This window comes from Phasianus colchicus, chromosome 2, assembly GCF_987193195.1.
Source record: "Phasianus colchicus chromosome 2, bPhaCol1.hap1.1, whole genome shotgun sequence".
NCBI classification, from domain to species: Eukaryota; Metazoa; Chordata; class Aves; order Galliformes; family Phasianidae; genus Phasianus; species Phasianus colchicus.
This window is the reverse complement of record NC_143437.1, coordinates 9,135,630-9,163,500: the sequence shown is the minus strand read 5'-3', so window position 1 is coordinate 9,163,500 and position 27,871 is coordinate 9,135,630. Positions and strand designations below refer to the sequence as shown.

At 38.9% G+C, this 27,871-nt stretch overlaps 2 protein-coding genes across 2 annotated transcripts in view; one reads left to right on the top strand and one right to left on the bottom strand.

The window, feature by feature from the left end:
* The first annotated feature begins 78 nt into the window (after positions 1–78).
* Positions 79–27,223, top strand: MSH2 (mutS homolog 2). The gene is made up of 16 exons (XM_031598810.2): positions 79–327; positions 1,274–1,428; positions 1,795–2,073; positions 2,171–2,317; positions 3,411–3,560; positions 4,831–4,964; positions 11,319–11,518; positions 14,048–14,157; positions 16,516–16,639; positions 17,373–17,523; positions 18,953–19,050; positions 19,534–19,779; positions 21,383–21,587; positions 21,976–22,223; positions 24,697–24,869; positions 26,305–27,223. Exons 1-16 carry the CDS (start codon positions 90–92, stop codon positions 26,473–26,475), a joined length of 2,829 nt encoding a protein of 942 aa, XP_031454670.1. The 5' UTR covers positions 79–89; the 3' UTR covers positions 26,476–27,223.
* Positions 4,988–27,871, bottom strand: part of KCNK12 (potassium two pore domain channel subfamily K member 12) — a 108,875-nt gene continuing 85,991 nt past the window's right edge. Inside the window, exons 4-5 of the mRNA XM_090134707.1 lie at positions 7,449–7,642; positions 4,988–5,473 (exon numbers count right to left, since the gene is read on the bottom strand). The gene's annotated coding sequence lies outside the window, so the exon portion shown is untranslated. The remainder of the gene's footprint in view (positions 5,474–7,448; positions 7,643–27,871) is intronic.

Sequence of the window (27,871 nt, the reverse complement as noted above, 5' to 3'; positions counted from 1 at the left end):
CTCGCGCGGGAGGCGGGCGGCCGTGACGCAGAGTGCCAGCCGCGCGGTGATTGGCTGGCGGCCCCGGGGAGGCGCGCGAGCGGCGGGCGATGGCGGGAGGCGGCAGCATGGCGGCCGAGGCGCCGCGGGAAGCGGTGTGGCCGGAGGGCGCGGGGGCCGAGGCGGGCTTCGTGCGCGCCGTGCTCTCCCTGCTCGAGAAGCCAGACACCACCGTGCGCTTCTTCGAGCGCGGCGACTACTACTCGGTGCACGGCGCGGACGCGCGGCTGGCCGCCCGCGAGCTGTTCCGTACGCGGGCCGTCATCCGGCAGCTGGCGGGCGCGCCAGGTGCGTGCGGGGCTGGGCGGCGGGCGGCGCTGGGGCACGGCGGCAGGGAAGGGCAGGGAGGGGAAGGAGCGGCGTTGTGCTGCGGGACGGAGATCCCAGGGATCTCTTCCTACCTCTGTGATTCTGTGTTTCTCCACTGCTCGAGTGCAGGTGGTTCGTGGTTTGCAATGACAAGGTTCACGTGTGCGAATCGTCTGTTCGTAGGTGATTGACTCACGATGGCCTGCAGCAGGGAATAACGTCTAATTATGTATTGCTCAAGATTTTCTCTATCTGCTTCTTTCTCCTTTTTGTTAATAATCTTTTGGTATGCGGAGGTAGAGCTTGCAGACATCAGATGTAAGACTTCGTCAGAAGAGGCAAACCTTGCTGTTATCATTCGTCTCAAATAGCTTAATATTGCAGAGCTTATACTTAACAAAATAAACTTGATTGGAACCGGTTTGTGATGGGTGAAACTTTTTTTATGCAGTGTCAATAGAAAGAGAACGGCACTGGAATATGCTTTGCACTTCTTGGTGTGAGCGATGGGCTGCTGCGTGAGAAGAAATCTGTGAAGATCTTAGAGAGTGTGACAGTGTCAGAGCTGGGCTTTGGAATACCTCCCAGACCAGGGACACATGTATGGGCCCCATTTCTGTGTTGTGTTCAGTGCTGCTCAGTTCACAGATGAAGTCCTTCAAGCTTTGGTTTCAAAACATTCCACAACGGCCTTATCTGGTGTCTCTGACTGAAAGCTTTCTTCATGCCTAATGTTAATAATGAAACGTTTGGGGTTTGTGTTATTTCATGGGTTTTATGTGATCTTCGGTATCAGACGAACATCAGTTTTGAAGGCTGTAAATTCTATCTTAGGGGAGGGTTTGATTACAGAAAACAAACGTGATGAACACATTCAAGCGTCTTACAAGTCCCCCTTTCCCTCCCTCTTCTTTTCTTTCCATAGGAAATCAGAAACTGGAGAGCGTTGTGCTCAGTAAAATGAACTTTGAATCTTTTGTGAGAGATTTGCTGCTGGTTCGTCATTACAGAGTGGAAGTTTACAAGAATAAAGCAGGGAGTAAATCTGTCAAAGAGAACGACTGGTATTTAGCATACAAGGTACAATTTTCTACCTTTCTGTATGATGGTAAGAGGGAAGGGGATAAAGAAATGACTCTTTGCTGCATCCCTCAGTTTCAGTGACTGCCTCTGGTGGTATGATGGTAAGTTGTGCAGTTGGTTGTACGTTGCTGTGCTTTCAGCTGCTGGAGGAGCTCATCCTGTGTCCTTGCCATAGGCTGCAGGTCTGAAGAAGCCTGAGGTAGCTCACTTTCCATAGATGATGTGTAAAATTTTAGTGGTTTAAAAAGCTGTATGTTTTATATTAATGGTCTGTTTTTACCAATTCTTCTTTGTTTTGTTTGGTTTTAACAAGCATATCTTGTGTTTACACCTTCTTTAAAACTTTATTTCTCCTGCATATAGGGTTCTCCGGGAAATCTTGCCCAGTTTGAGGAAGTTCTCTTTGCCAACAATGATATGTCAATGGCCATTGGGGTTGTGGGGGTGAAGCTGTCTTCTGCTGATGGACAAAGAGTAATAGGAGTAGGGTATGTGGACACTACGCTGAGAAAACTGAGCGTCTGTGAGTTCCCAGATAATGATCAGTTCTCAAACCTTGAGGCCCTGCTGGTTCAGCTAGGACCTAAGGAGTGTGTGCTGCCAGGAGGAGACACTGCAGGAGAGATGGGGAAACTGCGGCAGGTAAGGGCAGTAGTTCTCTCAGGGTGTGCTTCTAGGTGATGAGCAGTTGTCCAATGAAAACTGAAATTAATTGGGGACTGTATTTTATGGCAAACAGGTCATTCAGAGAGGAGGAATCCTGATTACAGACAGAAAGAAGGCAGATTTCACGACAAAGGATATTGTTCAGGATCTCAATCGCTTGTTAAAATCGAGAAAAGGAGAACAAATGAACAGTGCAGCATTGCCAGAGATGGAAAAGCAGGTGAGCCCAGAGCACTGTTCGATGTGTCCATTTTTTTAGAAGCAGAGTGGTGTGTGCACCTGTTGTAAGATGATCTCTACCCTTCCTGACCCTGTTCTGTGCTGGATTCCCATACCTCTGAGGGTATGCATTGTGTTAAACTGCATTCTTGCTGAAGCCCTCAGCAGTTCTGCTCTGCATGGCTCTTTGTGTCCATGAGTCCTGGAAGAATGTGAGATTTCATATATTTCTTTCAAGTAGTAAACTCTGGTAAACAAATTGATTGCTAACAAGAAGTGCTTCCTATTCATAATCAATCTACCTAAGGACTGGAATATAATCCTTTGATTATTTTGCATAATGGGAAAACTCATATTTGGAAACAAAGTGCTGTTTATGCTAATGCTTTTGTGATTTACATATCTGACAGCTCAGTTATATGATGTATGTTGCCCTGTCCCTGGAGGTGTTCAGGGCCAGGTTGGGTGGGGCTCTGGGCAGTTACTTAAGAGGAAACATATTTAAATTTATTTTAAAACACCTTTCATTGTACCTTTGCAGTGGGCATCCTCTGAGTTATTCACCCGAATGTGTGATTTCATAACAGGTTAAAACTGTTGGAAGTCTGTTACAACCAAACAAGTCAGTAATCGTGCTCACTGTCTTTTGTGCTGGCATTGACATGTGTAAGGTCTTACAGTGAGCCAGATCAGATCCTGTCTGTAACCATGAAACCATGTGCTCAAATGATACATGATATCTATCTGCTATAACTTGTTTCTGTTCCTGGGCCAGAAATGTCCTGATAAGAGCTTTGGCAAGTTGGCATGGCATGCTCTTCACATCTTTGTTTATCAGATTAAGCAAGTATCTAGTTTGTTGTTCTTACACCTACCTAGAAAGAAGCTGTAGTGCCCTAGAAAAAAGTGATGAATCTCCTGTAACCCTGTTGAAATTGTCGTAGCTCAGAGACTCTGCCTGACTATTTCTAGTAATTTTCTTTATTATCAAATGCTCCATGGTTCAGGAATATTTCTAACTAGAATATTTGGTAATCGGTATTCCCTTGCCTTCCCTTGCCTTCCCTTGCCTTCCCTTCTCTTCTCTTCTTCAGGTTGCTGTTTCATCTTTGTCAGCCGTTATCAAGTTTTTGGAGTTGCTGTCAGATGACTCTAACTTTGGACAATTTGAACTGACTACTTTTGATCTTAGTCAGTATATGGTTCTAGACAATGCAGCTGTCCAAGCCCTCAACCTGTTCCAGGTAAGAAATGCACGCTTGGATTGATCTGTGTTTTGCAATATACTCGTCTAGCTGCTTGATAAACAGTCACAGCTTCCCACATCCTGATTAATGTCAGCTTCTGCTTTTTTAGCTTTGTTTTTGGCTACTCTCATATAGAGTATGTTTTAAACAGTTCGCAACTGTTAACACTCTTTGTTCTGTTTTGTTCCCTTGTTTGCCTTTGAATGCAGAAGAGAAGATTGTAAGAGTGGCAGGAAGGTGTAGAATGCAGAATGGGAAGTGCCTTGGAGATAACCTGCTTGCAGCTGTTGAGGAGCCTGGCTAGCCAGAGGAGAGAGGGCATTAGCTTTCCTTGACTGTAGTCAGAGCAGTTCTCATCCTCAGTGGCAGGAGCAGGTTTGGGGGATGGAAGAAGAGTTGAGTTCGGTAGTTGTGTGGTGTGGAACTCCAAAATAATTTCTACAGTCATGCTGTTTTTGGAAAAGTCTGAATGTATGAAGTATGTAGGTGAATTTCTGATGATGCAGCAGATGCAGTTGATTATACAAAACTGTAGCTGTCTCACTTGGATGTGCTGGGGTAGCTTATTTGTATTCTCTGGTGCTTTCTTGGATTCAGGAGTTTTTCATACACTATTCTGTCCAGAACACTGAAGGTGTTATCTGGAGGTTAAACCATCAATATATACCCTCTTGCTGAGTTTCCTCTTGTAGTGCTAATTCTACGTTCCAGCTGTTTACAGACATCCAGATCTGGATGAATCCCTACACACTGTTTTAATTGCAGGCATTCTAGGGTAGAAAGTGACTGAGGTTTTAATTTCAAAGTTGTGAGTTGAAACAAGATCATTTGTTATTTGTCAGTCTTAAACATGATTTTTGCTACCCAACTGTTTGTGCAAAACAACCAAGCAGAAATCCTAGAAAAATGACCATAAGGCTCTCTTGAGTGCAATTAATATTAAGCCAAAAGCAGTACTATAGTGAGCTGTAGTCTGAACAGTCTTATTCTACTTTTTTTTTTTTTTTTAATGGATGGGATCCTTGTTTTTTCACCTTACAAAGGGCAAACTAGCAAGTATCTAGATATGTTTCCACTTCTCCTATTCAAAGAATATACTACCCAATGACTAGGTATGTTCCAGGAAGCAGTGCAGCTGCTTTAATGCAGTGCCTTCTTTGATGGTGCTAGGTCTCATACAGAAAAAATGGATCTGTTCTTAAGGAGTGAACTGGAGTGCCAGTCAGTGGGTGTCAGTAAACTTAACTCTTTTTCTTTTCCTTTCCAGAGTTCTGTGGAAAATGCTAATAATACACAGTCTCTGGCTGGTTTACTAAATAAATGCAGAACCCCTCAAGGACAAAGACTGGTTAATCAGTGGATCAAACAGCCGCTGATGGACAAGAATAGAATTGAAGAAAGGTAAAATTGTTGTGTGTTTGCTGGACTTTATGCAAGTTGTAACTGTTTTACGGAAGGTCCCTTTTTCTTAAGCAAAATACTACAACCAAGAAATCAGTTTTTCACTTGTTAGAAATGGTGGCTGGAGGTTTTTGTGTGCTATACTCTGACATGTTGTAGTTCAACAGAACAGAAAGTTTTCTGCTCAATGAGATGCATACTGACAGCTCACTGTTAGATAATTTACAATTACAACTTTTTAGAGAGGAAGTATAATATGCTTAGATGGTCAGATGATTCATGCTACAGGCTAAGGTGCTGCTTTCTAACTTCACGCTGCATCTTGATCCCATTTCAAGTTTACCAATAAAAAAGAAATTAAGCAGTAGTGATCTCTTTGTATTTCTAGAAGCCAAATCCCTTAGTATGAAACAGGGCACTCTTACCATATCTTGTGCAGATAATGTGGCCCAAATATGGTCTTCATCTTCCTTGCTGCTTCATACTGCTGCCTGTCACCCGTGTCAGCCCTACCAGCAGAGAGCAGCAGCAGTTAATACGAAGCTTTGCAGCATTTGACAACTCACTGCTGAGATTGTACAGTTCTCAGTCCTTCAGAAAGGGAAACTACAAATGTCTCATTCCCCCAGTGAGTGTATATGCTAATTTTGTGTTATTCTCCACACAGAGAAAGCCTACAATTTCATTTAAGCTCATGTTAAATATAGCTGTCCTCTATCACCTAAACACAAACTTTTTACAACTCAAGTAAATGGTATGTTAGTGCATTTTGAAGTCCATTTGTTTCTTTAAAAAGCAGAATAAACCAGAAAATGGAATTTAACTTTGATACATTGTCAGTCTTGTACTTCAGATAGGCAATGCAGGTATTTTTGGCTATGTTGTTGGGCTTTACCATGGATCAGTAATGCCAAAAAAGAAATTTCAGCTTGGACACACAAATGTTTAAAGAAGCTATGCAAAGAGCAGTCTTCTTTCTAGATTTGTATAATTTTATATTTTTTTGTATGTGTTTTCAAATAATTTGCTGAATGATGTGTAGTAACTTTATCCAAACAAGCTTAAAAATGCTTTAAACCTAGGAAGTATTTGTCCCCTGGTTTACTGAATGCTTTATCTTAATTTTGCATGTGTTACTAAGCTTTCATCATTAGTTCTTGATTACATGCCCAGGATATTCTACTTCTGCCAGTTTTGGATCCTAAAATCTATGCCCACATTAATTGTATGGTTAACTTGATTTTAAGATTTTGGAATGAGTTACTCCCATTTGTGGTTTTCTTCTAACAAAGTAAATGTTGGAAATCTGAACTGCTTTTTGACAGTCTTGTTTGATCATTATTGTGCACCAAAAGTCCTGCAAGTCTGGAAGAAAGATGATGATGTTTTCTTTATGAAGTTGAAGTAGTAGGCAGAAAATGTGATGTTTGTATGGTTAATGTTGACTATATTTAGCAGAAGCTGTGTTTAAAGGAGGAAGGGAGCACTTCAGTAGCATTTAGCTATCAATGAAGCTTGCAAAGGTTGGTGGATTCCATTATTGAGTTTGAAAGAGTTCACTGATAGCCTCCTGTACTTTGTCTAGCTACCAAATCAGCTGGCTTGTGCTTCATGAAATGTAGTTAGTTTTAGTCTGTTGTGCTTATGGACACTACAATCATACCTTTCATTTTACTCAGCAGCATTGCTGTGCCATAGTCTGAATGCCTGCAGATAAAAGCAGTGCATTTTGCTCAAAAGCTGCTAATGTACTATCCTTCCAATCTTAATGCTGTTCATGGTGTGTAGGCCTGCACTTATTTAAAAAAAGGAACAAACATAATAAGATGAACCATTAGTGGGACTGATAAAAGGAATTTACAAGTTCAAATACCTTTTGAGAGATTTGTGGTTACAGGGTGGTTTTTTATTTCTGAATTTAAGAATTCAGAATTTCAACATGCTATAATTTAGAGCATATAGATAGCTTGAGAAGAAAACACCCTGATGATTGGTCCAGATAGAAAAACAGTGGTTCTTTTGTCATCTGGATGGGTTTTCCTGATAATTTCCTAGCTTGAATGTGTTAAAGCACTCTGCTTAACACTGATGCACACTTCGCATCAAACTAGTCTAAACTACATAGGCTTGACTGATGTTAGATGACTTTTTATTGGAGTAAGCCTGTTGTTTTGGTTATCCAGGAAGTGTCTTGGCTTAACTTTTGATTCTGTAGTGTAGGGTTGGATGCCTGGCAGTTCATCTCAAAACCTTTGGAATCAGACTCTTGTAACCCCCTGCTAAGACCTGTAGATGGTGCAAGTCATCTTTTGGAGCTAAATGGATTAACTTTCAGTAGTTTTGAACCCACAGTGTTCTCCAGTATTTATGGATAAGTAGAACTGGATGTTACATCACTAATCCATATTAACCATCAATACAGGATATGGTAACATCACAAATTAATGTATGTAGTGCTTATGTTTTAGATAACATAATGTTTACCTCCTCAAACAGCTTCTAACCAGAGCAAAGAGAACAGAGGGTTCTGGTTCTTGTCTGTCTTGAAAAGCGTGGTGTTCTGCCTATGTCTGGCTGGTTTCCCAGGTATGCACAGTCCAGCCTTGCTTTCACCATACAGCGAGTTCAGGTGGCAGTTCAGATGGAGCCTCCTGTCTCTTCTTGGAGTCAGCATATCTCTGAAATTAAAAGGTAGCTTCAGAGACAGAAAGTGCAGATGATATTCTGAATAGGATTTATTGGGTAATGTATTGTAGTGAAGTACAGAAAGAAACTTCAGTATGTTTTGTTTATTTTTTAGATACTGGAAAGTGAGATATGTGGGAGAACGTTAAGTAGCACTCTTTCTGTTCAATCCTGAGGAAAAAAATATGCTGAATGTGAACATAGTTTCATTCAGAAAAGTAAAACATATCTTGTGTTTGCACACAGCATAAATGTAGGATTCCATTCAGCTGATATCAGCCCCATTTTGAGTGAGAACTGGGACTACAGGCCCTGAATTCCCTTTCCATAAGTTAGTCTGTGATAGGTTTTCACTATTTTTGTGTTCTTTTTTAGCCTACAGCTGTTCCTGCAAAGTACTGCAGGCAGTCTGTGTTGCTTCAGTCATTTTGATTATCTTTGAAAGGACCTTCACTACTTTTGCAAGTACAGGTCAGTACTTGTCTAGAGCAGCAAACTGATTTCAGGCAGTTCAATTAGTGGCCTGCATCCTTGCTAAGGGAGGGGAGAATGTGATCAGCTTGGAGGTTTGTCTAAACAACTTAATTAAAACACACTTTAACAAAACATTGGGAGTGCCTTTAGTGCCTGCAGAGACAGTTCTGGAACACAGGTTGAACCTGAGCTAACTGTAAGGAGTGTGATTTAATTTTTGTCATGCGTGTCATGGTGCAGTAAATGTTTTGCATGAAAGAAGCTGTCATTTAGCGATAATGTAAATGGCATTGGCTTTCCAGTAAGCCTCTAGAAATGTTAGAAAAACATCACCTTTGCCATTCTGTAAGTCACAGCCTCTGAGTTCACTAGTAAAATGTTCGTAACTTGAAGCTCTCAGCACTTCTTTAATGCTCTCTATTTCCTTCATCTACGGTTACTACTCTCAAAACTACTTTTAGACTGCCTGTCTTTTCATTTACTTTTGCTTCTAAAACAGATTGACAGTGAGTACTGCCTAGAAACTTAAAAGCTCTGCAAGTCAAGCACATGTCAGGCACATCACTTCTTCAGGAAGAAATTTCCATCAAGATCTGAGGCATTTGAAAACAAATACAAAGTTGATTCTTCCACTGCTAGAGATTTTCTTTTAGTTTTCTTGTCTGAAGAGGCTATGAGGATGTAAATAAAACCAGATTTTTTTCATGACACCTACATGTAAGGGAAAGACAACATTGCTATTTGAGCTGAAGGAGTGCATAAAAGCTGTTTGTATTCTTCGTGTTATTAGTATCATTTGTCTTCTAGGTCAAGGATCAGCAATCAGTACCGTAAATGTGTACCTGTTAGGTGGCATTGGTTGTCACAGTATCTCTTTGTTGGTACTTTCAGATCTCCCACTCCATCCTGACCAGCCATTGAGTGGTGCATAGTAAATATGAGGATTAAGCATTTGGTCACTTTCTCTTGCATTTGAATTTTGGAGCTCAAGTGAAATCAAAACTAAACTAAAACTTGGTTAAAAATGTCAAACCAGTTTTCAGATCTTTGTTTAAGAAATAATCAGATTGCTATTTTTATTTCTTCTTTAGGGAAAAGTGATTGTGTTGCTGTCATACTATTATTTTGCTCTCAACCTGTCGAAAGAATGCGTATGATGTAACTGCAGTAGTTGCATTTTGCTTGAAATCTGTGTTTGATTAAAGAATTGTAGAACAACTTAGATTGAAAATGACATCTGGAGGTCATCTGGTCCAACCCCCTGCTCAGGCAAAGCAGGTTGCCCAGGGCCTGCATTTGAGCATCTCCAAGGATGAGGACACTTCAGCATCTCAGTGCATCTGTTCCTATGCTCAGTCACCCCCCCCAGCACAATCCTGATACTTAGATAGAGCCTTCTGTGTTCCAGTTTGTGCCCATTGCTTCTTGTCCTGGCACCGCTGAACAGAGCCTGGCTCTGTCATCTCTGTACCTTTCCTTCAGGTTTTATAGTCGAGGATGATTCCTCCCCAGCCTCCTCCAGGCTGAGCAGCCTCAGTTTTCTCAGGTTCTCCTCCCAGGAGAGACTCTCCTTGCTCCCTGATGGTCTTGGTGGCCCTCTGCTGGATTCTTTCAGTATGTCTGCAAATATCCTTAATGCCCTTCTTTTCTAAGTGGCATTTCTCTGATAAAATTGACTATAGTTAGCTTGAATGCTTAAACAGGAAAGCTGATCTTATTCTGCAGTCATATGAAGACTTCAGCCGGTGGAGAGTGTAAGCTCTTTAGAAGGCTCTACTGTTCTGTGGCTGGGAAAGAGGAGTTAATACCTTTAAGATGTTCTTCAAAAGTAATAGCTGAGCTTCTCCCATAAAATAGTGCATTTCTCATTTGATTTCGTTATTAGCATATTTTTTTTTTTGTGTTAGTTCAGTTATTTCCCATGAAAATATCTGACAGAACTTGGGATTTTATGGGTCCAAGTATCATAAACTGTTTTATCAGTTTTATCAGTTTTATCATCCTGTCCTTTTTTGGAGCAGTCCTAGAAGTGTTCTTGTTCCTGTATGTACTACTGGTGTTGGTTTTGAGCTGCATCACCTGAGAGTTTGAATTTGCACATCTGAACAGCTAACTGCCTTGAAACAGGGGTTTCATTTATGTTCTAGTGCAGTTTCATAGTTTCCATAGTTGTAATTGTTTCTGTTATCTTGACTGCACGTCCTTAGATCTGTGATGGAAAGTTCTGCTTTATTCCCCCCACTTTTCTCTCTTTTTTTTTTTTTCCTCTTCTTTCAGCTTTGTTTTCCTCTCTCAATTATGTGACAGAAACAAGTTATCCAGTATTGTCATCTGTTGTTTGCATCCCTTCATTTGATTTTTGCTTTGATTTCTTCCCATGTTTTCTTTGTTTATTCAGCCATAAACTTTATATTACAAAAAGCCCTTTCCCTTGATATCTTTATTACTTGTGAGCATTAGATGTGGCTTGTTATCTTAACAAAGCTCTTGCCTTTCAGCAGCCTTGTATGTATTCCTACTTTATGGGAACCTGTTCTGCAAAATGAACATAAACCTGTCAACCTTATGTGTATGGCTGGCAAATACAGGAGGGAAAAATAGAACAGTGCTAGGAAGGTCATGCGATGTTAGTCTAATTAGCATAGTTTTGGTAGAGGAAAATTATGTCGTGCAGATCTGAACTCTTTGAACCTGTCATTGTAGTGGACAAAGGCAAAAAATATGAATAAATTAGGTATTTCAAAATGCCTTTCACAGGTCCTTTTGCAGGAGGCAGTTGAACAAGCTGAGAATTGTGGGATGAAAGAGATTTGTTTGTGTAGTATGATGTCAAAAAACACAAGCAACTAAAAGGTAAAAAAGGTGAGCTCATGAGAACCAAAATATAGATCAAGTGGTTGGAGAGAGCAGTGATGAAGATTTTGGTCATTGACTTTTATGATGCAAGGGAAGATTAATTTCCAAGTAGATTCTGAGCTTTGAAATACTTGCTGAACAGCTGTTGGCAGTTTGAAATGGTTTCCCTTCAGTGCTGTTCATTAGATACCCAACTGTAAAATTCACAGAGCACGATACAGTGCGAGTATTCTTGCTTAGATAGAAACTTCCTTATAAACGTTCTTGTTGTAATTGCTGATGTGAAAGAATCGCATACCATGTCATGCTAACCCTTAAACCTTGTTAAATCTTACTTAGGTTGAATTTGGTTGAAGCCTTTGTGGTAGATACTGAACTGCGTCAGGGCCTTCAAGAAGATCTTTTGCGCCGCTTCCCAGATCTTAACCGGCTAGCAAAGAGATTTCAGAGACAAGCAGCAACCTTACAGGACTGTTACCGAATGTATCAAGCTATTCACCAACTGCCTAATGTTGTACAAGCACTAGAAAAACATGAAGGTAATGCTGCTCCCTGCTTTCAGTGTTTTGTAACGCGTTGAGACTGCCAAGGAATAGTGTGTAGATTTCCAAAGATACAGTTTTTTCCTGTATACTTCTATTGCAGGAGTAAAGCTTAAGGCATTTAAATTGGAACTGTGCTGGAAAAATACCAGTCAGGTACCTAAAAACAAAACAGGCTGTTGAGTGCTGTAGTCTTTGACAGTGGCTTATCTCTAAGTATTCTTCACCTGTCATGTGCATGTTTGTGTATCTTACAGTCAAGATAACTCTTCATACAATACGATGTTCTTTTTGAAGACACGGTTCTCAAATATGTTTTGAGTTGTAATTAAAATATTTTTTGTGTTGTTTAAACATCAGTGGTTTCATTTGAAGAGCATTTTGTTTTTTGAAGTAGTGAAATGTTCCTGCTGTGGAGAATAACGTGGCAGGCTTTCTACTGATCTTCAGTGGTAGGAAGCTCAACGCTATGACAGCCCTAGAAAATAAAGGTTACTATTTTCTTTTCTGGATATTACCAAGAAGATGGAAGATAAGATGGTATCAGCATAAGAGGAATCTGCTTCAGTACAGCAACAACTGTCCTAGCCTACTAGAATTCATATTTTTATAGAAGGCCACTAAGTTGACAATCCCTTTGTGAATCAAGCAGTGAAACCTTAAAGATGAAGAATTTTTGAAGTGGTATGGTTACAAATACTTCCTTACTCTATTTGAGCAGACACTGAGTGAGGTTATCCAATACCTTACACTTTTCTGTACTGCAGGTTTCTGACTTCAAATAATGAATCTTCTAAAAAATCCATCAGAAACTAAATGTATTTTTTGGATACTGCCTGTTTCTTCCAAAAGCAGTTAAAATCTTAAAACTGTGAAAGAACTGATAGATACATAAAATATATAAAAACCTTTATACATATTTTGATACAAGGGCCGTGCTGCATTGAGTTGGCTTAATCCTTTGGCTTTTTCATACAGACTGCTTGGTTATGCCTTGGTGTGGAGCTCTTGGATTTCTATCATCAACATTTCAAAATGCTCTCCTCCTGTCCATGTCTCTTTCTGTTAGGTGTCATTTGGATCAGTAGAGTTTCTTTGTCTTAACACTGAGGTATGAAAACAGTCAAATTTTACAGGCTTCGAGAGAAACCACTAAGCTTGCTGTATGCGTGAATTCCAGGACTGCAAGAGGTTCCTGTTCTACACGTTATATAGAATCAGTCTGCCTTAGTAGGGCATTCATCACTAGTATATCTCAAATAATTTGAAATAGGTGGAATGTCTTATTTTTATTCTAGCTATACATCTGCAGCTGCACCACGGAGTGATTAGCAATGATTGCCTTTCACCCAGTATGAAGCATTGCTTTGTTGAGATGTTTGTTTTAATGGATGATGAAAGCTGAGGAGTGGGGTACTGAGTGAAGACCATTTTTTATTTTTTAGACATAAGAAACCTGCATAAGACAGGAAAGGACACTGAGTCATCAAATCATTTTGCTATTGCTGGCAAAAGGAAGCGGTTGTTAATTACTCAGATTGCTGGGCATAAAATCTAGGTACTTAGACTTCTGTCTTTAAAAGCTGCCAAAGCACCTTTCTTCTCGTTTCACACTGACACTCAATTTTAAGCCTGCAAATATGCAGGATACAGGACTTGTGTTATATACAGTTTCTTATGAATACCTCCTCATTGCTTTGGGAAATACCGATTTTTTTTTATTACGCATTGTAGTGTTGGTCATTCCTTGATTGTTGTGCCGTTGTTCTACATTCCTTACCATTTCCAGTGGATTATTTCCCTACTCAGAGCACTTTTTTGTCTGTAACTACACTGAAACTTACTAGTAAACTTTGCTTTGTTTCTGCTAGCTCAGTTTTCAAGGACATTTAGTTATGTTCTTGATTTATTTTCTCCAGTTTCCTCTGTTATCTTCCACACTGTATATATTAGTGAATTTCATAAGCAACTTTCTTTTGTTTGTATGTTAATATCATTAATGCTCACATCTTCAAAAGATTAATGCCTGTATGAGCCCTGGAGGAACAGTACTGCTAATATCTTTCCAACTCATTCATCTTTTGCAAGTCATGGGTGTCCTCTTTATCTGCCTATTAATCTTTGTATGATCATGAATCTTGTATCTTAGCTTCTTGTGTGACACACTATTGAGAAGCCTGTGGATTTCTTTTTGTCTCAAAGAGAGACAGACTTCGTGGTACACAGGCACAATCCACTTTCAGTGAAGCTGTACTGTATTTTAGTTTCTCTTTTGCACCATGTTCTTTTTATAATTTTTATATATTTTTTGTACAATCAAAATGACAAATTTAAGTCATTTTGCTTTTTTTTTCTCCCTTGGTAGAACAGTGTTGATTTCCATATTTCTTTTTGCTGCCTAGCTAACTGTACAAATGTTTTAAGTTTAAAATAAAAAATATTCAGCTCTATAGTTGTGCTGTTTATCTTGGGTACATGAATTCTGGTGAAGTTGTGAAATCTTGTAATTTTTCGTGTTCTTAACAGGAGCTCACCAGATGTTGTTGTTGGCAGTGTTTATAACACCTCTTAATGATATCCACTCCGACTTCTCAAAATTTCTGGAGATGATAGAAACAACATTGGATATGGATAAGGTATGAGCTGGCGTGGATGAACAGGTTTACTTTGCTATTAAAATTTCTTATTGAACGTCACAATCTGCTCCACACTCACTAAATTAATTGATCGCCTGTATAAGTTGTTACTGTTAGATTAGTCATGGTGTGTATGAATGAGGAGTCATATTAATCTTAACAGTGGAATATCTTAATTGATGAAGTACCAGTGAAAAAGTTCTTTGGTTACATGGATGCTGTGGACCTGAAACTTGTTTCCAGAAACCTCATCAATTACAAGTATTACAAGTGGGAAGTTACTTTGCCACTTTTTTGCTTTTTTTTTCCTCATAATTTCAGTGTTACTGCGATGTCTCAAATCTAGGATGTAGCCAGAGTATGCTTCTTATTTATTTCTCTGCTTTATCGAGTTCAGGAGGCATGCTTCTGTTTGCTGAGAGAGAGTCTTCATAACCAACAGTTTGTTTGGAAAATGACTGACCTTGATACAAAGATGAAGTTTACTTTGCAGTGTAAAGAAGTTTCTTGCTAGAAAAAAAGCCACAAAAATTAATTTAGCCTCTCACCTGTACTTATAAAACATTACTGCAGATAGGACCAATTCTGCAAGCAAAACCAGTTTCTGTTCCAGAGGAAAACTGAAAGTCTGGTTACTGAAAGTGAAACAGTGCCAAAGTTTTTGGTGCAATTTATCATCTTTGTTGGAGAATTGGAGCGATGCACTCAAAACACACACATTTTTCTAGTGTTGCTATTTCATCTGCTTGCTCAGACACTTGCTTAATGTTTGTTACTGACAAGATGCTTCAGTAGTTTTGGAAAACTTGGGAGGCTTTTTGGATTGTCATAAATGTCAATCTGAGCTGGCTGTAGAAAGATGAGCTCTACCTGAGGGTAGGAACAGCAATTTGTTGCACTTTGGAAAACTACACTGACCTTAAAAAAATTTTGAACATACATTTTTTTCAAGCGGAAGAGGTGCCCTTTTTTCTTTCTTTGTGCTGTGTATGTGTTCATCACCTGTGTTTTATACTCTTTAAGGCTGCTCAACTGACGTGTGGCTGTAATTGATGATGTATGCTAATGAAGACATTTATAGCTATCTACTAGTTACAGACCATCTGGTGATGGAACTCTGTATTCTTTAAAACAAGCAGTTGTTTCAATATTCACCAAGCTCTTCACATTTCTTTTCAACTTTAGCTTAAAAAATATTTTGTTGTTCTTCTACATAGGTTAGAAAGTCAGTTATTTTTAACCAAGTCCTATAGGACATGTTGTTGAATTTGTGGTTGTTTTTCCTTCAAAAACTGGGATCAATTAAAATAGCTACAGGTAAACCAACATTGGTTTTGTGAAGAGTGAACCTTCTGTGTAGGAATCTTCAAACTTGAACATTTGGCTTTCAGTTCCTCTTAGATGTTTGGGTATTCATACAAAACGCTGAGCTCTGTTCTGAGTGTGATTGAAGGACAGGTTGTCATAGCAACTAAATTATGCCAGGAATCTATTCAGGGTAAGCATTCTAATATAAAAAGAAACATCTGAGTTCAGAAAGTGTGGGATGTGGTTATTCATTTACCTAGCTGTTTAAAAAAATATAAAGTTGAGAAATCATCACTTCCATTCCTGTGTCTCTTAGATCCATGAGGGGCTGTGGAAAATGATCTGCTCCGACCTTCGCCTCAAGTTGGGACAACGTCAGAATTTGTTATTGCTTTTGTTATACAGCATTTTGATTTTAGTCCTAAGAGTACAGCCCTTTACAGAAGAACTTGCTTTTCAAATTAATTAGCTAGCTCAACATAGCACCAGAGTCTGCAAATCATTTACTGTCACCTCATTAAATTGAGAAGCACTTGGAACTGAGATTTACTTATTTCACATAATGAACATATCCAGGTATCAGACTGTCATCAGTTCTGGGTTATTAGTCTGACCTGCCATGACAAGGCTTGGCATTCTTGGCATTTTCAGCCTATCCTTTCTGTTTCAGAACCAGGATCTGCCCTATAAAAGCAGGAATGTTCTGCTGTACGTTCTGTCATAAATATTCATAGCTGTTCTTTTTGCAGAAATATGAAGGGAATTGGAGTAACAGACCTATCAACAGGGCTATAACAGGGAATGAATTTGTTTATGCTGCTTTCACAATGTCTGCAGGATTCACGAGGAATCTCTAAAATCACATAAATGTGTGGAGGCCACATATCTGGTTAAGCAGCTGGAGAACATCACTGCAGTGTTTTGGCATGCAGCAAAACCACAACCAAAATAGCAGGCTGAGTGAAAGTACAGAGAAAGTAGGCAGTGAAGGAGATTATTCTTTTTATTACCACCTCATTTGTACAAATTGTTTTTCATTTTTTCCCCTAGGTGGAGAATCATGAGTTCCTTGTTAAGGCTTCTTTTGACCCCAACCTGACAGAATTGCGAGAGAAGATGAATGAGCTGGAAGAAAACATGCAGACCTTGTTAAAGAGTGCAGCCAAAGAGCTTGGTAGGGGGTGGAAGTACCTTTATTTCTTACCTCCTTTTAATTACTTAATTTTTTTGAGACCAAGTGATGAAAACTGGCTTAGAGAAGTACGTAGGGGGAGTAAGGGGTGTTTCTGTTGTTCCATTTACTATTGCCCTTAGTTCGAAGTGACTTTAATTGTTACAGTGTTGTCTATTGGAAACTGAGTTATTGCAGGTTAGGACTTGGCTTTTTTTTAAGATAGTGTTACAGAATATTTCAGTGTTGCAACGTACTGCCTGCAACTCATCTCATTCTTAATTAAGCCTAGTTTTTTTTTTAATTTTATTTAAACAAGATACCTAGATATAAAGAAGGAAAGGCAAGGCTATGTAAGGATGAGAAATCCCACCAGCAATAGTATGTGTTAATAAAAGAATCACTAGGCTATACATGCTGTGTTTACAACAGCAAGTAGAATGTCCTTGCAGCATGCTATGAATGTTTTTCATTTTTCTGGGGAATATGTAGCAGTACAGTAATGGTGCACTTCATTTCCATATGCAGTTTGAGGGCATATCAAAGGTAAGAGCAGGGAAGGAACCAGTAAAATTCTGTTAGGTTTAGGTATTTCTCATGTATGTACAGAACCAAAACAAGTATACTGAAGAGCGTGGAGAGGCTGCATCATATGAGCTGGGATTATTGAGCAGAAACAGCACAACCAAAAGGATTTTGATAATAGTATTTGTTTTTTCTTCTTTTCATCTAAAAGGTTTGGAAGCTGGTAAAAGTATCAAATTGGAGTCAAATTCACAGTTTGGACACCACTTTCGAATTACTTGCAAGGAAGAAAAGGTTCTTAGGAACAATTCAAAGTACAAGATAACTGATACACAGAAGAATGGTGTGAAATTTACAAACAGGTATGAGGTAATACTGGTAATCTTTCTGTTGCAAAAGAAGCACTGATTCCTCTGTCTAGTTTTTCCAATAAGCAGCTTTTTGTACATCTTGAGTGTCTGAATTTTCACCTTTTTGGTTGGCTCACAGATTGATACACTGAGCGAGACTGAGGAGAAGTCATGCAGTTTCTGTTAAAAGCACATGCCTTCATTCCCCATTTTCTTTGCCAACTGTTAGCTATTTTTATTCATCTGACTTTGGCTAATTTATCTGTTTTAGCTGCACCTACCCGTGTAATTGCATTCAGTGTGAGTGTTTATATAGACACTTTTACAAGCTGAAATAAGAGAAGAGCTATTTGTGTTTATCACCAAATATGACATGCAGTAGTTTTGTTGGTAATTATCTTTTCCAAATTATGCTGTAATCTTTGTTGGTCATAAGTATTGGTCTTGTGTCCTGAGGTTCTGTAAGCTCAGGGAGAGTTTGGACAGCACTCTCAGCCATAGGGTTTGGGTAGTCTGTGTGGAGCCCAGGGTTGGACTCAATGATCATTGTGGGTCCCTTCAATTCAGGATGTTCTATCATTCTATTCTATGAAGCTACGAAGCTTAAGAGAATCTCTTGAGTTTAACTGGTCCAATCCCTCTATTAGAATAGAGTCACCTTTGAAGCTAGATGCTTCAAGTTAAATGAGGTGGCTCATTGCTGTGTCCATTTGTCTGTTCTTCAAGCATCCTTCATAACCTGTAGGGACGTGAGCTCCAGTGCTTAATGCCTCTTTCTTTATCACATGTAATGAGAATTTATGTTGTTATTTGAGTGTTTAGTACCATTCTTTTTCCCTGCACCTGTAAGAAGAATTTGATGCCTCTCCTCTCGAGACTGAAAAAGCACGCTTCCTTCCCTGTATCTCCCAGCTCTTTTATGTAAAGCTGTTTTGTAGGCATGTGGACCACACTCGGTCTGTACTCTTACATGGAGTTATTCATCCCACATGCAGGACTTTGTATTTGCCTGTGCTTTGAAATTCTTGTCCACTTGGTTCTCTGGTCTAACCCGATGAAAGGCAGCCCTGTCCTACAGCGTAGTGGTGGCTGATCTTAACGTGGTGCTCACAGCACTGCTGAGAATGCATTTGAAAGTGTGTTCAGTTCCATCATCCAGGGTGTTAAATTGAGGCATAAACCCCAAAAAATGCTGCTACTAGTCAACCACCAGATGGACTTCAGACTGGAGACAAGTTTGTCTATATCTGCTTCCTGTATTATGTATGGAATGGTTAAAACAGCAGCGATTAATACACGGTCTGTTTCAGACAAACAATGAAACTGTGACTTCAGGTGTAACAGTTACTGCTGGAGTTACCATTAGAGAAGTGAGTTTCTTGGGAGGTGGCCAGAAGGCAGAGGACATCACAACCTCTAAATGTTGCCGTTTTTTTCACAGCAAGCTGAGTGCCATCAATGAGGATTACATAAAGAACAGAGAAGAGTACGAAGAGGCTCAGGATGCAATTGTTAAGGAAATTATTAACATCGCTTCAGGTGAATGTCATTGTTGATATGCATGGCAGTCTGGAATGCTGGGAGGACTTGCTGCCTGTAAGCCCTTCTGCAGAGAAGGACCTTAACCTTCCCTAAAGAATGTGAGAAAAATGGTTTGGGGCCTTTAGTCTATTGTTGAAAGTATGAAATGCATTGTCTTAAGGTCAGACCTTTTCCTGGAATTGCTACAGATAAGCAGTGGTGGGGCACATTCAAATGCTTCTCCCATAACAGGGACAAAAATATATCCATAGAGGCCACATCTGTCATCCTCTTCCCTCCCTGACTATGGGCATCCCCACCCTAACAGCAGGCTGAGTAGGAGGCAGAGTGGGCAAAAAAAATAAGGAACTGAGGGACTTGGCTGTGAAGGATGGTGAAGAAATAATATTATTCCTATTGCAGATGTTAGATGTTTCACCCTGTCCATCACCTCTTTCACATTTCTAACTGTTGAATTTGTCTCTCTGTAATCAAAAACAGGTTATGCAGAGCCAATACAGACCATGAATGATGTAATAGCTCAGTTAGATGCAATTGTCAGTTTTGCTCATGTGTCAAACGGAGCGCCAGTGCCGTATGTTCGTCCTGTCATTCTGGAAAAGGGGCAAGGAAGGATTGTGCTGAAAGGCGCCAGGCATCCTTGCATCGAAGTGCAAGATGAGGTGGCCTTCATCCCCAATGATGTTACATTTGAGAAGGGCAAGCAGATGTTCCACATTATTACTGGTAAATGTTTGTTACTTGTTTTTTGCTTAATACTTAGGTTTTAAATGTTTCAAGTATTTCCAATGATGATGCCTTTTAAAACAGAAGGGAAGGGAAGGGGAAAGCTATGTGAGAATAATTAATCAAGAAAGTGGGAGTGGCGAGCAAATTATTCATGTGTCTCTATATGGGATGAGATTTAACTAGGAAAAATGTGTTCTACGGTCTGATTTTTGGGTGGTCCTGTATGGAGCCAAGAGTTGGTGCTGATGATCCTTATGGGTCCCTTCAGTTTGGGAGATTCAGTGATTCTACATAAGAAAGAGTGAGCATTGCTTATATATATATATATATATATGTATCTGTCCACAATGTTCTTGTCCTATTCCTCCTGCTTATGGACATAAAGATATCTTCCAAACTACCAGTCATGGAGTGAGTTGTTACGATTGTAATTATGGTGTGCACTATTTGGAGAAGTTGGTCACTAATTTAGAAATAGTGATTTGGGAAGAAGAGGAAGGCTGCTGGGATATCAGGAAGTAAGAAAACTCATCCTTAATACATGTATTCTTTGCTTTACTGAATGTCCCTTCGCAAGCCAGACAGCCTCAGGAGCTGGAGAGTCTAACCCTACTGAAGTGAATTGGAAAATTCCATGAGGCATCAATTGTACTGTAGCCATCATGTAGGCATCTGCTGTAGGCAAGACTTTAAACACCCACTTTGTTAATGTTTTCCTTGTTCGTCAATTTAAAATGCAAAGCATGTTTTAATGACTATACTTTTTTTTTTTCTCCTAATCTCTGGTGAAATTAAGAGAATTTTACTATACAGGAAAACCTTTTTAGTGTTTATACATTTAATTGAATTTTAATTTCCATTCAGATATGCTTAACACATTCTGAGTAGCAAAGATCTGAAATTAGAGAATGATTAATGAACACTTCTAAAACGATCAAAAAGAAAAACTAAGAATCTGAATAAATGCATGGCAGCACTCTTGTTTTTCTGGTTATGAAAGCGTAAAATTGGTTTTAATGATCAGTTTGTTTGGAAAGCACTTTTTATTTCATTTGTGCTTCAGTTAAGTTCTAATTGCATAATACATGTTTTTGATGATTCAGAATCCCTTTAGATTGTAATTTAAATCACCAGAAAGCTTGAACCCAGTCTGTTAAGTAAACTACTTCATTTTTGCAGACAAATACTGATTGTTGTTTGAAGTAAAAGCAAATTATTTTTGTTCTTAAGCAGCAATACTGATGACTTTACAATGAAAGCTTGTTAATTTTAGGTACGAACATGCATTTTAGATGACTGCTTACACTTCTGAAAACTCACCAAACTTATGTAACCTTTCATTCCTCCCTTCTCTTAAAAAAAAAAAGAAAAAAAAAAGAAAGGAATGCCTATCAAAACAGTAACCTTTAGTAGTAGTAGCCCTCCTAGCTGTACTTGTTAGACAAGTCTTCTTTCTCCTGACAAAAGAGTAAGTTTATATGTTGTTTTTTGTTGGGTTTTTTTTTTTTTTTTCAGTTTTAACAGCTTGCTTTCCTTTAAAAGGAGTGTGGAATTGTAAAAGGTACTGGTTTTAAATTCCTTTGCAAAATTTCTTCTGTAGGCCCCAACATGGGTGGAAAGTCAACGTATATCCGACAGACAGGAGTCATTGTTCTTATGGCCCAAATTGGGTGCTTTGTACCATGCGACTCTGCAGAAATAACCATTGTGGATTGCATCCTGGCTCGAGTAGGAGCTGGAGACAGTCAGCTGAAAGGTGTGTCTACTTTCATGGCTGAAATGTTGGAAACTGCTTCAATCCTTAGGTAAGTCCTGCACTTCTTTCATTTGATTGGTGTTGATTGGAAAGGATGCACTCTAAGAATGTTACATCTTACCATTCTCTTCTAGCATCTTAAGATTTTCTTTTAGGATCTGAGACCTCAAGTCCTTTACAGTAGGACTGTAAGTTCTTGAAGTAGCCTACTATTTATTTCAGCCGTCAGACGCAGCTGCTACCAGAAAGCCAAAGCCTAGATGGGCTAAAGAAGCTCTAACTTGGAATAGTTTGTGACACTATGGGTACTTTATTCATATGTTGTCATGTAAACTGTTGTTGTCTTGTGCCTGATATTGTGCCTCTACAGTATGATTTGTGGTCATCCAGTATCCAGAGTTTATGCTTTGCTCAAACTTGATTCTTTTCTGTTTTAGGACAGCATCTGAAAACTCTTTGATAATTATTGATGAGCTGGGAAGAGGAACTTCGACCTACGATGGCTTTGGCTTGGCGTGGGCTATTTCAGAGTACATTGCTAGCAAAATTTGTGCTTTCTGTATGTTTGCTACACATTTTCATGAACTGACAGCTCTTGCTGATCAAGTTCCAACAGTAAATAACCTACATGTTACTGCTCTAACCAGTGACGACACACTGACAATGCTGTATCGTGTCAAGGCAGGTAAGAATATCAACGGCGAAAATGGTGGCTTCATTTCTCCCTGAGAGAGGGAGGAAGAAATATTAGTGGAAAGGAACGTGAAAAGTTACTTCATGTGTAGTACTCCAAGCTTAGGTTTTATAGAGGACATGCTGACGTGCTCTCTTTATGGATAAATAATGTGAATGGCAGAGGCTCTGTGCCATCTTTGAACACAGCTGGTGATGGTGATGATTACTTGTTAAGATTTCTATGTTATTTCTCATACTCAAATTAATGCTTTTGTAGTTGCTCTATTTCAAGGGCAGAAAGAAGGGCTCCAGAATGTTCTTTTCTGTTTTCCTAGATTTCTTTTGGAATTGAGTTATTTTTTGTAAATTGTACAGAAAGGACTTATCCTCCTTGAATGTTTTTTTTAAAAGGAACTGAATACAACTTTGCTGGCATTTTTTCAATAATGTCTGTTTCATTATTGTTAGAGTTACTTACTGAAGAAAGTTGTTGCTCAATTTGTGCAGTAGTTTGGTATTAGAAAAGTTGCATGCTTTAGTTTTTAGGAAATGACATTATAATAAAATAACAAGTAGCTTGCTTCTGCTTTTGAATCCATAGAACAATACTTGCTCTTCGATTATTTGTGGAACTGCTGCTAATCTTACATTCACCTCTGGCTGTAGTCTTGCAATTAACTTTCAGACACTGCTCTCTAAAGCTAAGAGGTTGCTAAAGCAAGAGCAATAAAAGAACAACCAGAAGTGCTGCTGTCTTAGAGCTCAGCAGAGAATCTCAGATCTTGCTGCCATCTTCTTTCTCTTAACTCCTTGTGAGCTCTCTTTTGAGATCTTAAATGGCCTCTGTTCTCCCTTCTGTACATGCAGTTTTCTAGGCACTGTACAGACTTTGTTCCTGGTCAGTCTGAGTTGGTGGCCCTGGCTCTTCAGTCCTCTCCTTTTTTTTAACCTGTATCAATTCACTCCTTCCCATTAATTCCCATCCCTGTATTCATTCACCCCTTCTAGAAGCCATGTTTCATTTTTTTCTTTGAACAGTTTTCCCAGTTTTAGTCCTTCACATTTTTTCTTTGAGTTTGAAGTGGTGGTTTTTTTTTTCCATTAGTCCAATTTTTTGGATGTGCTATTGAGCATAGCATCTACTAAAACCTCGATCAGATTAAATGTGATATGAAATCTTCATCTTCAAATGCATTACTTGAATTGTATTTTTATATTATAATTGTATCTTATAATTTGTATATACAAATTGTCTTTTGTATAAGGTTCTGATTTTAGTTTTGTGCTTTTTCTTTTTTGGAAGAATTACTTTGTTGGAGCAATGATGTAAGAGGAGGCAGCTCGCATGCAGTTGTGTTTTGAAACAAACAACAGCTTTTATTTAATTTGCAATGTATAACTAAATCTAAAGTGCACGATAAGGAAGTGTGTAGTATTTTCCTTCTGCTCTTCATTCTTTGTGAGTGACAGAAAAACTGGGTACAGTCCTCCAAGCCTCAGTTCCACGATTCTATCAGCAGAAACTGGAGTTAACTTTGTTTGTGCAGATGTGTGTTCTTAAAGCAAAATCAAGAAAACAAATGTCTGCTTAAAAATAGTAATTTTCTTTAAAAAACAAAACAAACCTGTGTATAGTTAGTGAAACAGAAAAGGTCTAAATACTATTGTTTTCTTTGCCTTTTCTTCAGTTACCCAGTATTTAGCAGATGATTAGTTGTCATTTAAAATGTGTAATTAATTTATTATAACTTTTTGCTGGAGACGAGAACGAAAAGGATAGATGTAATATTTGTGGGTGGCCACTCAAAATGATGGTGATATAAAAGAATAGCTTTTGATATTGAAGTGAAAATGATTTTATGTAACCGTGTATAATTGACATATTCTGAGCAAGTGTGAGAACTTTCGTTCTCAACTCAGTGTTATGAACAGGGTATTAATTGAAGTAAGTGTAAACTTAGAGATGAAAGGTTTTGATATAATTAAACTCTTCCTGGAAGCTAGGAAGCTGTGTGGTACTGACGCAGAGGAGGAGGAGGAGGAATGAGAATACACCAGAGCATCTTTATGTATGGGTCTAAATGCACTTCTTACATCTTTTTATAAACGGTGCAGATGATTATTTTCCACAGATTGTGCTGAAGCACTTTAATTAAAAAAAAAATATTGTTCAGTTTCATTCATGCACTAAAGGGAAATTTGTTCTGCCTGCAGAGCGTTTTCCATTTCTCCTCAAAGGACTTCTGTAGGTCTGCAGTTACTGTTCCAGGAGAGCTTAATTTAATGAGAGCATATTCTTAATCTCTGTTATCATATCATATATAGCCCAAAAACGAAATAAAAAGAGCACTGTGAAGACCAAACCACACATCACACACAAACTCCTTCAGAACGGAAAATTATTACGTATTAGTTTGTATAATCTCTGTGTAGGCCAGTTGTTTCTTGAGAATTCTTTACAGGTTATTTTTCTCTCCGCCCAGGTGTTTGTGACCAGAGTTTTGGAATACATGTAGCAGAGTTGGCAGCTTTCCCAAAACATGTGATAGAAAGTGCAAGAGAGAAAGCACTGGAACTGGAGGAGTTTCAAGACATTGGCAGGCCCAAGGAATCTGAAGGAGAGCCAGCAGCCAAGAAATGCTACAGAGAAAGAGAGGTTTACTAACAGCATTTTTTTGCCCATTTGTTTACATGGGGTAGCCTGAGGAAAATAGTTTTAGGACTCAGATTTTCCCAAAGCACATGCTGTCCTACTATTTGCTTTGCCTTTTCCTGATAGGCTCTCTGTGCCTTTCTTAACATAAGCATATCAATCTGATAACAGATCTCAGTTCTGGCCTGAGAACTTGGCGGCTTTGTAACTCGTTTTTCATTTTTATAGAACAATTGCAACCTTGGTAATTCTTCATTATGTGGAAGCCTTGAAGTGCTAATCTTCTGTAAGCACTTTCTACATTAAAAAACACTTTACTTTAGGCAAAGGCTGCTCCTTTATTTTCAGTTTTGGTGGTCCACGCATGTGTTCTTGGCTCAGTAAGAATCTCACCTTACTGGTGAATGATCTCTGGTTTGTCCTGCCAGTTGGTATTAGGAAGTTCCCTCCAACTGCATCAGCAGCACTATGTCCAATATGCCAACTTGCTAGGTATCATGGTGGAGTATTTTCCAGTTCAGTTGGATCTAACTGCATGATTTTAAACTGATTATAAATTAAACAGATGTGGCAAATGCTCGGACAAATACAGTGTCATGTTTTATTCTTTGACAGTTCATAATATATTTGATAGTAAATAATAGATCATAAACTCTCGAAGCACATAGTGTTAGAGGTCTTCTCCACACAATTTGTCTGCCTTTATTCACATCATGTTCGAGGAGACAGCCGTGCTATTATATTTCCAATGCTTTGGAGACTTCTGCCCTGAAAGCACTTTGCGCCAGATCTAAATATTAAAATCAAAGTACAAATGCTTTGTAGTAGAGTATTACTGTAGAAAACATAGAGGACTAAGCAGAAATCTGTGTTCAGGCCAAATTGTTTCTGATACAGGAATCCTGAACACTGTCCATTGACATGTTTGTTCTCACTATTCAAGCTGTTTAAAAGTTGTACTTTGCCTATTTGTGTAAAAGCATATGCATGAAGCTTAATTATCATCTCTTCTCAGTGGTGACAGCCACTCTCCAGTTGCTTGGTAACAGTTTGCTCTATCTTTTTGCATATGGAAATGTTGATTCGGATTTACAGTTCGTCCAAAAAGTAACATGGCCTCTCCCAAGCTATTGCTGCTCTAGCAATTTTTTCCTGATGTGGTTACACGATGGAATTAAATGTGAAACATGCATAGGAGCTCTCAGTATTAAAATTAGTCTCTGTCAATAAACTCATAGTTTTTGCTCATGGATAGAAAGGGGAAAGAACTCCCCAAAACAGTATAACAGGATTATACATAATAGCAAGGTTTGTCTGTGAAAAGCTCCTGATGCTGAATAGGACTTTGTGTTTTTGGCATAATTTGGAAATAACCTGCTTGCAGTGTAACAATTCTTTTTGTTTTCTTTTTCCCATCCTTCCCCTCACTCTGTTTTAGGAAGGTGAAAAGATCATTCAGGATTTTCTCTGTCAAGTGAAAGCATTGCCCCTGACAGATATGTCAGAAGAAGACATCAAAACCAAGCTGAAGCAGCTGAGAGCTGATGTGTTGGCAAAGAACAACAGTTTCGTGAATGAAATCATTTCCAGAACAAAAGTTACACCATGAAAGATGTGAAAACAGGATGCAGCTCTTGAAGTTGTTTTTTTTTTTAAATTGATTGCAAGAACTACCATTTTCTTGCTTTATAGTTTTTATGTGTGATAATGCTTTGTATGGATTTATGTAGGTTTTTTTTTTTTTTGAATTGTAATTGTTAAAAAACTAAAATTCTGCACCCATTCTTTACCAGGTTCCTGCTTTAGCTCCCATTTCTTGTGTTCTCTTAGAAATCTTCAATAAAATGCTTTTTTTTTTTTTTTGTATTGAAAGAATTATTCAAATCATATAATCTTTTGCCAGAACAGAAGTGTGCCATTAAGGATAACCCTTCAGATAGCATATAACTGTCACAGACTTGAAAAACAGCATCTCATATACACAAAATCTTTATCCCATACAATTATGTTGATTAATTTGATAAAGTTTTAGTAATGCTCTATTAGTGCTCCATTAGAAAAAATCATCATAAAATTTACAGGAGTACCCAGGTGGAGCTTTGGTGGAATCATAGAATGGTTTGGGTTAGAAGGGACTTTTAAGATGATGTAGTCCAACCCCCTGCTATAGGCAGGCACAGCTCCCTCTAGACCAGGCTGCTCACAGCCCCATCCAGCCTGGCCTTGAATGCCTCCAGGGAGGGGGCATCCACAGCCTCACTGGGCAACCTGTTCCAGTGTCTTATCACCCTCACAGTAAAGAATTTCTTCCTAATATCTAGTCTAGATCTACCCTCTTAAAGTTTAAAATCATTTCTCCTCATCCTGTTGCTACCTGCCCTTATAAAAAGTCCCTCTCCAGTTCTCCTGTAGCATTCCAACAGGGAGTGTAAGACACGCATAGGCTGAGGCGAAGTTACAGTTGAACAGAAACTTCTGAATTGGTTGTGGTTTGTGATGTCTGAAGAAAGAAACACAGATTGTTATCTGCTACTACTGACACTGAGACATTTTAAAAGCATTTGGATACAGGTTTATGTACTGGAAATTCAGCATTTTAAATTGTAGTTCTAGAATGCTTCACCTTTATTTAAGACTGGCAGTGCTGAAAGATTGATGGGAAAAGATATTTATCATTTAGAGATGGGAATAAAACGATGCCAAAAATACCGTGAAAATTCTTGCTGTGTTCTGTAGCAGAGATGACATCAGTGGGTGTGTGCTGGGGACAGTGTACTGCTGCTACATCTTTGCATCAGGGCTTGCTCTCTTGCAGCAGTCTGCATTAACTCCTTTATGCTCCCTCTTGGAATGCTTAGTGCTGTTCAGCTTGCTGTTGGGTAGCATTTTTTTGTTGTTAGGCTAGAATTTGGGAAAGGTGTCTGGTACCTGTAATCTAACTGTCCTGAGTCATGCCAGAGATGTCCTCAGTGTGCCATCCCTAACCAGAGCAACAGCCATGATAG

What these genes read in the sequence shown, in the direction of transcription:
- MSH2 (XM_031598810.2), top strand. Translation starts at nt 90, where the DNA reads ATGGCGGGAGGCGGCAGCATGGCGGCCGAGGCGCCGCGGGAAGCGGTG. An exon ending in ACTGGTATTTAGCATACAAG is followed by an intron (nt 1,429 to 1,794) that starts GTACAATTTTCT and finishes TCCTGCATATAG; the next exon opens with GGTTCTCCGGGAAATCTTGC. An exon ending in AATTATTAACATCGCTTCAG is followed by an intron (nt 19,051 to 19,533) that starts GTGAATGTCATT and finishes AATCAAAAACAG; the next exon opens with GTTATGCAGAGCCAATACAG.